This window comes from Saccoglossus kowalevskii, chromosome 12, assembly GCF_978046115.1.
Source record: "Saccoglossus kowalevskii chromosome 12, keSacKowa6.1, whole genome shotgun sequence".
Classification (NCBI taxonomy): domain Eukaryota; kingdom Metazoa; phylum Hemichordata; class Enteropneusta; family Harrimaniidae; genus Saccoglossus; species Saccoglossus kowalevskii.
The window spans coordinates 32,012,341-32,027,916 of NC_140652.1; the positions used below are offsets into that span (position 1 = coordinate 32,012,341).

General features: G+C 43.0%; 7 protein-coding genes across 7 annotated transcripts; all 7 read right to left on the minus strand.

Moving 5' to 3' along the window:
- Positions 1-253: 253 nt before the first annotated feature.
- On the minus strand, positions 254-1,933 carry LOC146735735 (uncharacterized). Its single transcript, XM_085506035.1, has one exon. It carries the CDS (start codon positions 1,931-1,933, stop codon positions 254-256), a length of 1,680 nt encoding a protein of 559 aa, XP_085362161.1.
- Positions 1,934-3,115: 1,182 nt separating this feature from the next.
- On the minus strand, positions 3,116-3,595 carry LOC146735736 (uncharacterized). Its single transcript, XM_085506036.1, has one exon. The coding sequence runs from the start codon at positions 3,593-3,595 to the stop codon at positions 3,116-3,118; it is 480 nt and encodes a 159-aa protein (XP_085362162.1).
- An 11-nt stretch (positions 3,596-3,606) lies between these two features.
- LOC146735737 (uncharacterized) lies at positions 3,607-6,069 on the minus strand. Its single transcript, XM_085506037.1, has 2 exons — positions 5,869-6,069; positions 3,607-5,772 (listed from the first exon to the last, which is right to left on the minus strand). The coding sequence occupies exons 1-2, from the start codon at positions 6,067-6,069 to the stop codon at positions 3,607-3,609; spliced, it is 2,367 nt and encodes a 788-aa protein (XP_085362163.1).
- Positions 6,070-6,831: 762 nt separating this feature from the next.
- LOC146735738 (uncharacterized) lies at positions 6,832-8,511 on the minus strand. The gene has a single exon (XM_085506038.1). The coding sequence runs from the start codon at positions 8,509-8,511 to the stop codon at positions 6,832-6,834; it is 1,680 nt and encodes a 559-aa protein (XP_085362164.1).
- A 1,350-nt stretch (positions 8,512-9,861) lies between these two features.
- On the minus strand, positions 9,862-10,173 carry LOC146735739 (uncharacterized). The gene has a single exon (XM_085506039.1). It carries the CDS (start codon positions 10,171-10,173, stop codon positions 9,862-9,864), a length of 312 nt encoding a protein of 103 aa, XP_085362165.1.
- Positions 10,174-10,184: 11 nt separating this feature from the next.
- LOC146735740 (uncharacterized) lies at positions 10,185-12,647 on the minus strand. Its single transcript, XM_085506041.1, has one exon. The coding sequence runs from the start codon at positions 12,645-12,647 to the stop codon at positions 10,185-10,187; it is 2,463 nt and encodes an 820-aa protein (XP_085362167.1).
- Positions 12,648-13,303: 656 nt separating this feature from the next.
- Positions 13,304-14,293, minus strand: LOC102802412 (uncharacterized). The gene has a single exon (XM_006813513.2). It carries the CDS (start codon positions 14,291-14,293, stop codon positions 13,304-13,306), a length of 990 nt encoding a protein of 329 aa, XP_006813576.2.
- Positions 14,294-15,576: the final 1,283 nt, after the last annotated feature.

Sequence of the window (15,576 nt, forward strand, 5' to 3'; positions counted from 1 at the left end):
TCAATGATCATAGAAGACAACATGTAATAAGAGTTGAATAATTAAACATTTTGAATCAAAGTTAACATTAAAGTTTTTAGAAAATATCTCTATCATGATAATAAAATGTCACGATGTAATGTGTTCAAATATTACTCGCATAGGTAAACAACTGAGAACAAAAAGTCAATATATTTCATAATGTTCAACCAATTAACGGCAATTAATCCAAGACATTGGCAGGCAATATCCGATAAACAATTTCAGGGTATAATCACAAGTCCTTGAGACGATCTTGTATAAAATGTCTAGCCGCAATGACAGCCCGTCGTTTTGGGCGAGAATGTCTAGCATCAGTATCACTTTGTTGCGTTGTGTCATCTCTATTTTCACCTCCATGTGACAACGAGAGTGGTTCTGTGTTTCGTGGTGGACTCTCTTCATCTGAAGGAGTGGGTGTCTTCACCTCAAGTGGATACAGTTTGTGGATAGGACGATTTGTCATACCAGATGAGGTTTTTATTTCTGCTGATCTCACTAGGCCATCATTTCCATACACAAGTTTTATAACAGTAGCTAATTTCCATCGTACGCGTTTATCAATGTCATTATGAACGAGAACGACATCACCAACTTGTATAATATTATCTCTTACCCCGGAAATAGTCGTTTGATGCCTTTCTCGGAGCGCAGTTAGGTATTCGGTTGACCACCGTTTCCAGAAACTCATTTGTAGTGTTGATAGATGTTTATATCGTTCGTTATTAGCGTTATGATCCCCATAGTTAGGATCATTAAGTTCATCGATGTCAGTGGAAATGTAAGGTAGCGTTGTTAACGGTCGCCCGTTAAGAAGGTGTGATGGCGTTAATGCGACGGGGTCATCTTCGGTCGTTGACACGTAGGTCAGAGGTCGGTCGTTTAAAATTGACTCGATTTCAGTAAGAATAGTTCGGAGTTCTTCAAAGGTAACAAAGGCGCGACCGAGTACCTTTTTTATCGTTGTTTTGGTTAATCCTATTAATCGCTCCCAGAACCCACCGAACCAGGGTGTACGTTTAGGAATGAATGTCCAGGAAACGCGATTTTCGGCTAGTAGATTCTTTACTTCGGTAGACTCGAACAAAGCGTGAATTTCGTCAGCGGCGGATAAATAGGTAGTCGCGTTATCGGATAACATCTTACTTGGTAGGGAGCATCGTGCAGCGAATCGACGGAAAGCCATTATGAAAGTTCGAGTACTCAAGTCGGGTACCAGTTCAAGGTGTATTGCACGTGTGACCGCACACGTGAACAAGCAAACGTATGCCTTGTTTTCTTTGTTATCGGAGGATTTGACAAGCAATGCACCAGTAAAATCCACGCCGGTTACTGAAAACGGTGGAGTCATATTGACACGGTAATCTGGTAATGGCGCAGTTAACGGAGATTGATATGGTTTCCCGTCCACCTTTCGACAAGTTACACATTTATGAATGACGTAGTTCACTGCGCGTCGAATTTGCGGGATCCAGAATCGTTGTCTCAGGGACGTCACAATAGCCTGCGTACCGCTGTGCAATAGACGAATATGATCATGTCGAATGATCAGAGTAGTAAACGTATGTCCCTTAGGTAGAAGAATCGGAAACTTCGTAGCAAAGTCAATAGGAGCGTTATGTAATCTTCCACCACACCGCAGAATACCATCATTATCGATAAAAAGTTTCAGTTGGCGCACCAAACGACCGTACTTTGCATTATGTCCCCGAAGTGACATCATAGTGTCACTGTATGTCTCTTTCTGCACACATTTAATCCACGCGGTTTCGGCTCGTTCAAGTTCATTGGCTGTCAATGGCCCGCGTGTAGTATTATTGCGTATCAGTATAGACACGAATCGTTGAACATAAGCGGTAACTCTCAACAGTTTACTCAAAGACCCATATTTAGTCAGATCAATGATACGTTGCATTCCCAGAGAAATGTCAGAAGAGGCTATAGATTCTCAAGGTGAATCTATAAACAAAGTGTCCCGTATAGCATTATCCGATAAACGGCAGTGTTCATCGTCGGTATTCATGGCAACGGGCAGAGTTGATTGAATCTCAGATTGATGAATGTCCGACACGTGAAAAACGGTGGGTGTGTCTCTGTTTACGTTTACCGGCATCTGTGGGCCGCGAGGAAACCCGGAAGTATTGATGTTGACATCCGCGGACTCGTCGATGGCGTTAGAACGTAGATCAAGGGAATCCCCGGTACATAGTTCGTTGACCTCATGTGTGACGTCATTGGAGCGTGGATTCGCGTCGCATTGAACGTCGCTGAAGAGAGGTGAATCGAAAAGCGTGCAGATTGGCCAATTTCCTTGCACAGGAAGCCACCGTGGACCATTCCACCAAAGATTGGAATTGTTCAATTCTTTTGCGGTAATTCCTCGAGTCAGGAGGTCGGCAGGATTGTCAACTGTTGGACAATATTTATACACGTGTTTGAGGCCAGTAATTTCTTTCACTCTGTTAGTGATGAATAAAGGCAATTTCTTATCACTGTGGATCCAATGTAATGTTATTTGGCTATCACACCACAATACGCGTTCAGTAATGTTCAGTTTCGGAGATAACGCATTGTAAACAAACTTACTCAATCGCGTGGCAACTAAGGCTGCCATCAACTCTAGACGAGGTAAAGTCAGTGTTTTGCAGTTGATCGGCGCGACTCGGGTTTTCGCCATAACAATAGCAGTTTTGTTGTTTTTCCTGAGGTAAACAACAGCACCATATGCTTTCATGGAAGCATCAGAGAAAACGTGCAGTTCACAATCGTTTGTGTCATCTGTGGTTTCATTGAAATATTGACGATTCATTGTAGTATTTGTGATCTGATTTAGATCGCCAGCAATAGATTCCCAATTGTTAAACATAGTCTCATTTAAAGGTTCATCCCAATCGATTCCCTTTTTCCAGATGTCTTGAATGAACAACTTTGCCTTTACGTGTACTGGTGATAATAAACCAAGCGGGTCATACAATGACGCTGTATGACTGACGACGTCGCGTTTCGTAATTAAATGTCCCGGTGATTGAATGTTAATATCTCTGTAAGTAAGTGTATCTTTCTCGGTATTCCACTGTATACCAAGAATGCCGACGTCCTACGTGGTCTTCAGTTTGTTGTAATTTCTGGCAAGTTTACGAATCTCATTATTGTTCGAAGACCATGAACGAAGGTTGAAACCACAAGAACTCATTAGTTGATTGGACTCGTTGTAGTATTGTATGGCGTCGGATTCAGACGTACAGCCGGTTATGACGTCATCCACATATATGTTCTGTTTCAAATCGGAGGAGGTTGGAATGTCCGAATTAGCTTCCATCTGCGTTTTGACTACGGTATTCAAAATGAAAGGCGAACACACAGCGCCGAATAAAACCGATTTGAATTGGTAAGTGACGAATTCGCTCTCGATATCTCGTGGATTAGAAAGCCACAAAAACTTTGTAAACTTTCGTTCATCGGGTTCAAGACGTATTTGGAGAAAAGCTTTCTCAATGTCACTTGTCAATGCGATAGGATTTGCGCGAAATCGTAGTAGTATCGAGGTGAGGTCGTTGAGTAACGGAGGTCCGGTCATTAGGCAATCATTTAGGCTAGGAGAATCAGCGTTCTTCTTACAACTACAATCGTATACAATACGAATTGGCGTGGTCTCGGAATCTTTTTTGACGGATCGATGTGGCAAGTAATGACCACATGCAATGTTATCGTTCTTAACGACCTCAATGAAGCCTTGTTTTTTTCTTGATCGGTAATTATTTTATCGTAAATATCAACAACATCTGGCGGTAGACGGCGAATCATGGATCGCGTTCGCGAATTCGAAACGTTGTAGTTTGTAGGTAGTGGAGCGTGGTCTGATTTCCATGGTAACTTAGCAACAAAATGATTGTCCTCTCGGCGCAGGTGAGTATCGCGATACAACTTGAATTCGGTTTCCTTTGTAGGCGTGTTATCAGAGCGTGTATCATCTTTGATGCCGATGGACTCAAGGTCCCAGTATGAAGTGATAGCAATGTCAGTTTTGCAAGTGTCAGTCATTACGTGTAGCACATTAGCAGCAGCGGTAGATTTCCCATTAAGTTTGGGACCAGATAACAAGTAACCAAAAGGAGATGACACGGCTGTAGGGCCTTTGCCACGAATAACTTCGTCTCCGACGAAATTCCAGTAGTAGTCGGCACCGATTAAAATGTCGATGTCGTAACAAGTGTCATTAGAAACCGGGTGAGCTAGGCGTAGCCCTTTCAGATATGGAAGTGTCAATAGTTCGGAATCAACGTGATTGGACATCGAAGTGGATATCTCTGGTATGAGCAATGCGTCAATTTTCGCTTTGTTGCCGGAAATGGTATGCAGATCGAATGTCCCCTTTTTCATTGAGCGTATGCGTGTATGTTTGTTCCCAAATGAAGCAAGATTAATGTTTTCGGAACGCGTAGTGTTCGCGTGTATTTTGTCGGCGAAACTTTCAGTAACAAATGTGCGATTAGCTCCCTCGTCAAATAGTACAGTAGCGGAGACAATAGTTCCATTATTGACAGAAACGGGTATTTTAGCAGTTTTGAGCAGAACCGGCCCTTTTGGCGCAAAGTTCAGGGTTGAAGTAAAATGTACACAAGTATTATTTCCATTTCTATTAGATCCGTTCGTAGGTCTGCTAGTATGATTTCCATTATTGGCCGAATAAACCGGTGTATTATATCCAGTGGCCGAATCTGCAGGTAATCCGGAATTGTGACGAGTATCCCCACTGGGATTAGATCCATTTGTGGCACTGCTATTATTTCCTTGGTTACTGCGGTTATATCCATGAATGTGAAGCGATGAGTGATGCTTACGTTGACAGTGTCTGCAGGTGTGTTTCGATGCACAGTTTCCAACGAGATGCTTAGCTAAACAATTATAACACAGTTTGTCTCGGCGTACGATCTCCAAACGGCGCTTCGCGTCTGTAACAACCGTACATTCGGAAGGCGAATGCGATCCTTTGCAGTAGGCGCAAAGGCGTTTCGGACGAGCTGATTTCTGCCCTCGCGTCGTAGTGTGAAAGGTAGCAGTAATCGTGGGTTGATTTGTTAAAATGTTATTGTTACCAACCTGACTTATCTTAATTTCGGTGAGTATGGCTTTTCGGAGATCGGGTAGGTTCCAAGCGACATCTCCACGTGCCCTTGCTAGTAGACGTTGTATTTCAGTCGGCAGTTTTTCTAGAATCATGGGTACAAGAAGTTTTCCGTATGAGTTCTCGTCTTTACCTAGTGCATGTAGAACGCGAACATGGGATTCGAGCGAGTCGTAGAAGTGACGGAGACTTGTGGCATCTTCCGTCGGCGTTGGTAGTTCCCACAGTGATTTCATGTGGGCACTGATTATGACTTGTTTCTGTCCATACCTTTCCCTGAGTAATGTCAAAGCGCTAGTGTAGTTGGCATCAGTAAGATTAAGTCCTTCAATTGTGTGTGCGGCTTCACCTGTCAGAAGGCTTCGCAGATAGGTGAACTTCTGGATATTGTCAAGTGTTCCATCGTTATGTATGGCAGCATTGAATGTATCATTGAAACTAACCCATTTTAGTGTATCTCCCGCAAATGTCTGTAATTCGAGTTTCGGTAGTTGAACGGCTCTTCGTTGAGCGGATGATTGCGCGGAGATTTGCTTTCCGGCGATAAACGAGGCATTCGCAGCTTTTTTCAGTGTAGAGGGGTCGCGTGACTCAAGAAATTGTCCGATTAGTTCTTTTCTCTCGGAGATCTGAATTTCATAGTCGTCTGTCTCTTATATGTCGCTGCTCAGATCGGGGTCTTGAGTTGCGTTGAAAATTTGTTCATCAATAGCGATGAGTCTTGCATATCTATCTTGAACAAGTTTGTATGTTGCTCGAAGCGTGGCATAGGCTTTAGTTTTGTCAACCTCAGCGTCATATTGTCCGATTTCTGCTTCTGCCTTTTTGAAGATCTTCGTAAGTTGAGCACGGCAAACTGTGCATTTCTTTTTGAGATCAGGCAATGGATCTGTCGCTTCAACTGGATTCTGGGCTGGATCTGGCATTATCCTGGTCTCATCACCAAAAATGTGGGAAGTCGTATTTTTGGACGTAATATTCTTTATAATACCAGCAGTCCAGCAATCAGACAAGACAAGTACTTTTAAGAGTAGAACACAAGTTGTTTATTCGAGAACATAACATAGAAGAGCCCTGAAACAATTACAATGAATGCTTAAATACCCTCGTGGGGATTCTGAATTCGAGCGGGAAAACTAGATACAAATATACAATACTGTGATTGGTCAATACAAATATTGTGGTGTTGCCTCTCACGTTCGCTCATAGCACAGTGTTCAAGGTCGTATCCCGTTTTGTTACATTCAAGCTTTAGGCGGTACAAATGATGTATATAACAGTATAATAATATAACACGATACACAATATCAGTAAAAATAGTAAACAATAATTCCATCCATATCTATTTCCGACATTCTCCCGGCCACGAAAAAAAAATATCGACTAACACGTCATATTAACAAATACGAGGCAATGATGTATTAAATCAACGCTATCAATGATCATAGAAGACAACATGTAATAAGAGTTGAATAATCAAACATTTTGAATCAAAGTTAACATTAAAGTTTTTAGAAAATATCTTTATCATGATAATAAAATGTCACGATGTAATGTGTTCAAATATTACTCGCATAGGTAAACAACTGAGAACAAAAAGTCAATATATTTCATAATGTTCAACCAATTAACGGCAATTAATCCAAGACATTGGCAGGCAATATCCGATAAACAATTTCAGGGTATAATCACAAGTCCTTGAGACGATCTTGTATAAAATGTCTAGCCGCAATGGCAGCCCGTCGTTTTGGGCGAGAATGTCTAGCATCAGTATCACTTTGTTGCGTTGTGTCATCTCTATCTTCACCTCCATGTGACAACGAGAGTGGTTCTGTGTTTCGTGGTGGACTCTCTTCATCTGAAGGAGTGGGTGTCTTCACCTCAAGTGGATACAGTTTGTGGATAGGACGATTTGTCATACCAGATGAGGTTTTTATTTCTGCTGATCTCACTAGGCCATCATTTCCATACACAAGTTTTATAACAGTAGCTAATTTCCATTGTACGCGTTTATCAATGTCATTATGAACGAGAACGACATCACCAACTTGTATAATATTATCTCTTACCCCGGAAATAGTCGTTTGATGCCTTTCTCGGAGCGCAGTTAGGTATTCGGTTGACCACCGTTTCCAGAAACTCATTTGTAGGGTTGATAGATGTTTATATCGTTCGTTATTAGCGTTATGATCCCCATAGTTAGGATCATTAAGTTCATCGATGTCAGTGGAAATGTAAGGTAGCGTTGTTAACGGTCGCCAGTTAAGAAGGTGTGATGGCGTTAATGCGACGGGGTCATCTTCGGTCGTTGACACGTAGGTCAGAGGTCGGTCGTTTAAAATTGACTCGATTTCAGTAAGAATAGTTCGGAGTTCTTCAAAGGTAACAAAGGCGCGACCGAGTAACTTTTTTATCGTTGTTTTGGTTAATCCTATTAATCGCTCCCAGAACCCACCGAACCAGGGTGTACGTTTAGGAATGAATGTCCAGGAAACGCGATTTTCGGCTAGTAGATTCTTTACTTCAGTAGACTCGAACAAAGCGTGAATTTCGTCAGCGGCGGATAAATAGGTAGTCGCGTTATCGGATAACATCTTACTTGGTAGGGAGCGTCGTGCAGCGAATCGACGGAAAGCCATTATGAAAGTTCGAGTACTCAAGTCGGGTACCAGTTCAAGGTGTATTGCACGTGTGACCGCACACGTGAACAAGCAAACGTATGCCTTGTTTTCTTTGTTATCGGAGGATTTGACAAGCAATGCACCAGTAAAATCCACGCCGGTTACTGAAAACGGTGGAGTCATATTGACACGGTAATCTGGTAATGGCGCAGTTAACGGAGATTGATATGGTTTCCCGTCCACCTTTCGACAAGTTACACATTTATGAATGACGTAGTTCACTGCGCGTCGAATTTGCGGGATCCAGAATCGTTGTCTCAGGGACGTCACAATAGCCTGCGTACCGCTGTGCAATAGACGAATATGATCATGTCGAATGATCAGAGTAGTAAACGTATGTCCCTTAGGTAGAAGAATCGGAAACTTCGTAGCAAAGTCAATAGGAGCGTTATGTAATCTTCCACCACACCGCAGAATACCATCATTATCGATAAAAAGTTTCAGTTGGCGCACCAAACGACCGTACTTTGCATTATGTCCCCGAAGTAACATCATAGTGTCACTGTATGTCTCTTTCTGCACACATTTAATCCACGCGGTTTCGGCTCGTTCAAGTTCATTGGCTGTCAATGGCCCGCGTGTAGTATTATTGCGTATCAGTATAGACACGAATCGTTGAACATAAGCGGTAACTCTCAACAGTTTACTCAAAGACCCATATTTAGTCAGATCAATGATACGTTGCATTCCCAGAGAAATGTCAGAAGAGGCTATAGATTCTCAAGGTGAATCTATAAACAAAGTGTCACGTATAGCATTATCCGATAAACGGCAGTGTTCATCGTCGGTATTCATGGCAACGGGCAGAGTTGATTGAATCTCAGATTGATGAATGTCCGACACGTGAAAAACGGTGGGTGTGTCTCTGTTTACGTTTACCGGCATCTGTGGGCCGCGAGGAAACCCGGAAGTATTGATGTTGACATCCGCGGACTCGTCGATGGCGTTAGAACGTAGATCAAGGGAATCCCCGGTACATAGTTCGTTGACCTCATGTGTGACGTCATTGGAGCGTGGATTCGCGTCGCATTGAACGTCGCTGAAGAGAGGTGAATCGAAAAGCGTGCAGATTGGCCAATTTCCTTGCACAGGAAGCCACCGTGGACCATTCCACCAAAGATTGGAATTGTTCAATTCTTTTGCGGTAATTCCTCGAGTCAGGAGGTCGGCAGGATTGTCAACTGTTGGACAATATTTATACACGTGTTTGAGGCCAGTAATTTCTTTCACTCTGTTAGTGATGAATAAAGGCAATTTCTTATCACTATGGATCCAATGTATTGTTATTTGGCTATCACACCACAATACGCGTTCAGTAATGTTCAGTTTCGGAGATAACGCATTGTAAACAAACTTACTCAATCGCGTGGCAACTAAGGCTGCCATCAACTCTAGACGAGGTAAAGTCAGTGTTTTGCAGTTGATCGGCGCGACTCGGGTTTTCGCCATAACAATAGCAGTTTTGTTGTTTTTCCTGAGGTAAACAACAGCACCATATGCTTTCATGGAAGCATCAGAGAAAACGTGCAGTTCACAATCGTTTGTGTCATCTGTGGTTTCATTGAAATATTGACGATTCATTGTAGTATTTGTGATCTGATTTAGATCGCCAGCAATAGATTCCCAATTGTTAAACATAGTCTCATTTAAAGGTTCATCCCAATCGATTCCCTTTTTCCAGATGTCTTGAATGAACAACTTTGCCTTTACGTGTACTGGTGATAATAAACCAAGCGGGTCATACAATGACGCTGTATGACTGACGACGTCGCGTTTCGTAATTAAATGTCCCAGTGATTGAATGTTAATATCTCTGTAAGTAAGTGTATCTTTCTCGGTATTCCACTGTATACCAAGAATGCCGACGTCCTACGTGGTCTTCAGTTTGTTGTAATTTCTGGCAAGTTTACGAATCTCATTATTGTTCGAAGACCATGAACGAAGGTTGAAACCACAAGAACTCATTAGCTGATTGGACTCGTTGTAGTATTGTATGGCGTCGGATTCAGACGTACAGCCGGTTATGACGTCATCCACTTATATGTTTTGTTTCAAATCGGAGGAGGTTGGAATGTCCGAATTAGCTTCCATCTGCGTTTTGACTACGGCATTCAAAATGAAAGGCGAACACACAGCGCCGAATAAAACCGATTTGAATTGGTAAGTGACGAATTCGCTCTCGATATCTCGTGGATTAGAAAGCCACAAAAACTTTGTAAACTTTCGTTCATCGGGTTCAAGACGTATTTGGAGAAAAGCTTTCTCAATGTCACTTGTCAATGCGATAGGATTTGCGCGAAATCGTAGTAGTATCGAGGTGAGGTCGTTGAGTAACGGAGGTCCGGTCATTAGGCAATCATTTAGGCTAGGAGAATCAGCGTTCTTCTTACAACTACAATCGTATACAATACGAATTGGCGTGGTCTCGGAATCTTTTTTGACGGATCGATGTGGCAAGTAATGACCACATGCAATGTTATCGTTCTTAACGACCTCAATGAAGCCTTGTTTTTTTCTTGATCGGTAATTATTTTATCGTAAATATCAACAACATTTGGCGGTAGACGGCGAATCATGGATCGCGTTCGCGAATTCGAAACGTTGTAGTTTGTAGGTAGTGGAGCGTGGTCTGATTTCCATGGTAACTTAGCAACAAAATGATTGTCCTCTCGGCGCAGGTGAGTATCGCGATACGACTTGAATTCGGTTTCCTTTGTAGGCGTGTTATCAGAGCGTGTATCATCTTTGATGCCGATGTACTCAAGGTCCCAGTATGAAGTGATAGCAATGTCAGTTTTGCAAGTGTCAGTCATTACGTGTAGCACATTAGCAGCAGCGGTAGATTTCCCATTAAGTTTGGGACCAGATAACAAGTAACCAAAAGGAGATGACACGGCTGTAGGGCCTTTGCCACGAATAACTTCGTCTCCGACGAAATTCCAGTAGTAGTCGGCACCGATTAAAATGTCGATGTCGTAACAAGTGTCATTAGAAACCGGGTAAGCTAGGCGTAGCCCTTTCAGATATGGATGTGTCAATAGTTCGGAATCGACGTGATTGGACATCGAAGTGGATATCTCTGGTATGAGCAATGCGTCAATTTTCGCTTTGTTGCCGGAAATGGTATGCAGATCGAATGTCCCCTTTTTCATTGAGCGTATGCGTGTATGTTTGTTCCCAAATGAAGCAAGATTAATGTTTTCGGAACGCGTAGTGTTCGCGTGTATTTTGTCGGCGAAACTTTCAGTAACAAATGTGCGATTAGCTCCCTTGTCAAATAGTACAGTAGCGGAGACAATAGTTCCATTATTGACAGAAACGGGTATTTTAGCAGTTTTGAGCAGAACCGGCCCTTTTGGCGCAAAGTTCAGGGTTGAAGTAAAATGTACACAAGTATTATTTCCATTTCTATTAGATCCGTTCGTAGGTCTGCTAGTAGGATTTCCATTATTGGCCGAATAAACCGGTGTATTATATCCAGTGGCCGAATCTGCAGGTAGTCCAGAATTGTGACGAGTATCCCCACTGGGATTAGATCCATTTGTGGCACTGCTATTATTTCCTTGGTTACTGCGGTTATATCCATGAATGTGAAGCGATGAGTGATGCTTACGTTGACAGTGTCTGCAGGTGTGTTTCGATGCACAGTTTCCAACGAGATGCTTAGCTAAACAATTATAACACAGTTTGTCTCGGAGTACGATCTCCAAACGGCGCTTCGCGTCTGTAACAACCATACATTCGGAAGGCGAATGCGATCCTTTGCAGTAGGCGCAAAGGCGTTTCGGACGAGCTGATTTCTGCCCTCGCGTCGTAGTGTGAAAGGTAGCAGTAATCGTGGGTTGATTTGTTAAAATGTTATTGTTACCAACCTGACTTATCTTAATTTCGGTGAGTATGGCTTTTCGGAGATCGAGTAGGTTCCAAGCGACATCTCCACGTGCCCTTGCTAGTAGACGTTGTATTTCAGTCGGCAGTTTTTCTAGAATCATGGGTACAAGAAGTTTTCCGTATGAGTTCTCGTCTTTACCCAGTGCATGTAGAACGCGAACATGGGATTCGAGCGAGTCGTAGAAGTGACGGAGACTTGTGGCATCTTCCGTCGGCGTTGGTAGTTCCCACAGTGATTTCATGTGGGCACTGATTATGACTTGTTTCTGTCCATACCTTTCCCTGAGTAATGTCAAAGCGCTAGTGTAGTTGGCATCAGTAAGATTAAGTCCTTCAATTGTGTGTGCGGCTTCACCTGTCAGAAGGCTTCGCAGATAGGTGAACTTCTGGATATTGTCAAGTGTTCCATCGTTATGTATGGCAGCATTGAATGTATCATTGAAACTAACCCATTTTAGTGTATCTCCCGCAAATGTCTGTAATTCGAGTTTCGGTAGTTGAACGGCTCTTCGTTGAGCGGATGATTGCGCGGAGATTTGCTTTCCGGCGATAAACGAGGCATTCGCAGCTTTTTTCAGTGTAGAGGGGTCGCGTGACTCAAGAAATTGTCCGATTAGTTCTTTTCTCTCGGAGATCTGAATTTCATAGTCGTCTGTCTCTTCTATGTCGCTGCTCAGATCGGGGTCTTGAGTTGCGTTGAAAATTTGTTCATCAATAGCGATGAGTCTTGCATATCTATCTTGAACAAGTTTGTATGTTGCTCGAAGCGTGGCATAGGCTTTAGTTTTGTCAACCTCAGCGTCATATTGTCCGATTTCTGCTTCTGCCTTTTTGAAGATCTTCGTAAGTTGAGCACGGCAAACTGTGCGTTTCTTTTTGAGATCAGGCAATGGATCTGTCGCTTCAACTGGATTCTGGGCTGGATCTGGCATTATCCTGGTCTCATCACCAAAAATGTGGGAAGTCGTATTTTTGGACGTAATATTCTTTATAATACCAGCAGTCCAGCAATCAGACAAGACAAGTACTTTTAAGAGTAGAACACAAGTTGTTTATTCGTGAACATAACATAGAAGAGCCCTGAAACAATTACAATGAATGCTTAAATACCCTCGTGGGGATTCTGAATTCGAGCGGGAAAACTAGATACAAATATACAATACTGTGATTGGTCAATACAAATATTGTGGTGTTGCCTCTCACGTTCACTCATAGCACAGTGTTCAAGGTCGTATCCCGTTTTGTTACATTCAAGCTTTAGGCGGTACAAACGATGTATATAACAGTATAATAATATAACACGATACACAATATCAGTAAAAATAGTAAACAATAATTCTATCCATATCTATTTCCGACAATATCTCAGTATCTGGTTCTTTGAGCGGTTTGACCTGTAGAATGTCACTTTCCAAATTCCATTTCACACCAAGCACATGTGTGGTTGTTTTGGTTTGAGCACGGTCATCTCGTAGCGCGAGGTTGTTTACTAGTATTTCTTTATCGTTGGATTGCCAGGAACGTAAGTTAAATCCTCTGGTTTTCAAAATGTCAGTGGCTTCGTTATAATGGCGCGTGGCGACTTCAGTCAAATCACAACTGTGACGACGTCATCGACGTATATGTTGTGTTGAAGATCACGAACAGAAGCACTGTCATTATTATTATGATTGTTCATCAAAGTTTTGATAGCAGCATTCAGGATAAATGGGCTACACATAGCGCCAAATAAAACTGATGTGAATTGGTACGTAACGAAGGGGCTATTTATATCTGTGGGATCGAATAGCCACAAGAACTTAGTATATTGTTTATCATCTTCGGCGAGTCTGATCTGTAAGAACGCCTTCTCAATGTCACTGAAGAGTGCGACTGGGTTTGCGCGAAACCGCATAAGTATGGCGGTGAGGTCATTTAAGAGCAGAGGGCCGGTATCCAGACAGCTATTCAATGAAAGGAAATCATTTCCCAGTTTTGCCGAACAGTCATAAACGATGCGTATCGGAGAGGATGCGGATTCGGGGCATTTAACTGCTCGATGTGGTAGATAATGTCCTTTGTTTACATCATCCACGTATACCGGTTCAATGTAATTCTTACTCAGCTGGTGATGAATGACCTTGTCGTACGCGGCCAACACGTTGCTTGGCAACTGTCCAACCATGCGTCGAGTGCGCGTCTTGGACATCTCGTAGTTTGTTGGAAGTGGCTCATGATTAGTTTTCCACAGTAGTTGAGCGACGAATCTTCCATCTACTTCTTGTAGGCAATTTTCAGAATATTGCTGAAATTGTTCATTCGCGGTAGGCTTCGTCGTGGGCTGGTTTATCACATCACATATTCCTACCGTTTCTAGATCCAAGTAGGAGTTGATCGAAGTGTCAAGGCGTTCTGCAGTTGATTGCGCGGTGATGTGAAATGTTCGAACGAAGTTAGTGGATTGTAGACCGCCGCGTACAGACCTGGAAAGTAGAAATCCGAAAGCGGAACTCACGGCAGTAGGTCCAGGACCCCGAATAATTCTGTTGCCAATAAAATCCCAGTATCGATCTGCACCAATTAAAATGTCAACATTCATAGATATGACGTTTGATACTGGTTGTGCGAGGCGTAATCTTGCTAAATGCGGTAGGTTGGCAACGTCAGCTGCAATGTCATTAGCAAGGCCGTTGGATATTTCACGGACTTATAACACATTCAGGGGCCCGGTATCTCCGTAGCGCGTATGCAAATTCACGGTGATGTTGTTGACGTCTTGAAAAGTAGAGGGGTTGTCGAACGACTTTAGTGTCAATAGTTCGGTACCGTGCACTCTGGCATTTAATTTGGCTGCAAATTCACGCGTTATGAAGGATCGATCCGCGCCTTCATCGAATAAAACGGTTGCTTGTAGTTTTCATCCTCTGTATGATGTTGGAATAACTGCAGTTTTCAACAATGCGCGTTTAACTGGGGATTCAGATATTGGACCTTCTGAATACGGGCTTTTAGGTTTCTGACTAGCGTGCGTAAAATTGACGCTGACAGAGGGAGCCGGAGGTTCGAAATGAGGGGTGTTCGTGGTAGATTGTCCATCGTCTTGTTTGTGGTAGTGGAGCGATGAATGATGACGTCTCTTACAAATACGGCAGTTAAACTTCAATTGACATTGGGAAACAGCGTGTTTTTCAAGGCAATTGAAGCAGAGCTGATTACGTTTGACAATTTTCATTCGTTGAGAAGTGTCTGTCACTGAAGTGCAGGTAGACGGGTTGTGTTGCTTGTCGCAATAAATACAATTTCTCCGAGGCGGACCACAGGGAGCCCAGGAACTATAATCAACTGTAGTAAGCAGTCTCTATGAGTGGGGGGGGGTATCGGCTGGTATCTAGTGTAAGAAATAGGGAGTGCGTAAAGTTGATCATAGTTCCTGGGCTCCCTGTGGGCGGACGCGGTCTTCTATAAGCGATTGTTACGTGCGATGGCGACATGCGAATCTCTACCCCTCTGATGGGTTGTTTGCGTGTAGAACGCAGCGATCGATGAATTGGGCGACTCGGCTCCGTGGTTCGAGTTATTTCCCACTGATAAAACTCTTACCTCGCGACACAGTGCTTGGCTCAATTCGCTCATGATCAGTGTCCACGTTTCTTCCTCGGCAGCAACAAAACGCAGGTTACAGGTTGTCGATTAATAACATTTTTCTCAATATTTAATCTTCTTCACGATTTGTTTTAATAACAGCGGTCACGATCCCGGGTCGTCCTCGTCGTTGAAAGCGATGGTCATTTAAGCCGAACTCAGACAGCCTCGCTCGACGTCACATGAAAATCTTCTGAGACCGCCATCTTACCGGCATCTTACACTGCTGTCGCCGATGAA

Excerpts from the sequence above, each read along its gene's own strand:
- LOC146735738 (XM_085506038.1), bottom strand. The coding sequence starts at position 8,511 with ATGCAACGTATCATTGATCTGACTAAATATGGGTCTTTGAGTAAACTG.
- LOC102802412 (XM_006813513.2), bottom strand. The coding sequence starts at position 14,293 with ATGAATGTTGACATTTTAATTGGTGCAGATCGATACTGGGATTTTATT.
- LOC146735739 (XM_085506039.1), bottom strand. The coding sequence starts at position 10,173 with ATGACCGGACCTCCGTTACTCAACGACCTCACCTCGATACTACTACGA.
- LOC146735735 (XM_085506035.1), bottom strand. The coding sequence starts at position 1,933 with ATGCAACGTATCATTGATCTGACTAAATATGGGTCTTTGAGTAAACTG.
- LOC146735740 (XM_085506041.1), bottom strand. The coding sequence starts at position 12,647 with ATGCCAGATCCAGCCCAGAATCCAGTTGAAGCGACAGATCCATTGCCT.
- LOC146735737 (XM_085506037.1), bottom strand. The coding sequence starts at position 6,069 with ATGCCAGATCCAGCCCAGAATCCAGTTGAAGCGACAGATCCATTGCCT. Across the intron at positions 5,773-5,868 it reads AACTTGTTCAAGATAGATAT|ATCTCCGAGAGAAAAGAACT; the intron begins GCAAGACTCATC and ends TATGAAATTCAG.
- LOC146735736 (XM_085506036.1), bottom strand. The coding sequence starts at position 3,595 with ATGACCGGACCTCCGTTACTCAACGACCTCACCTCGATACTACTACGA.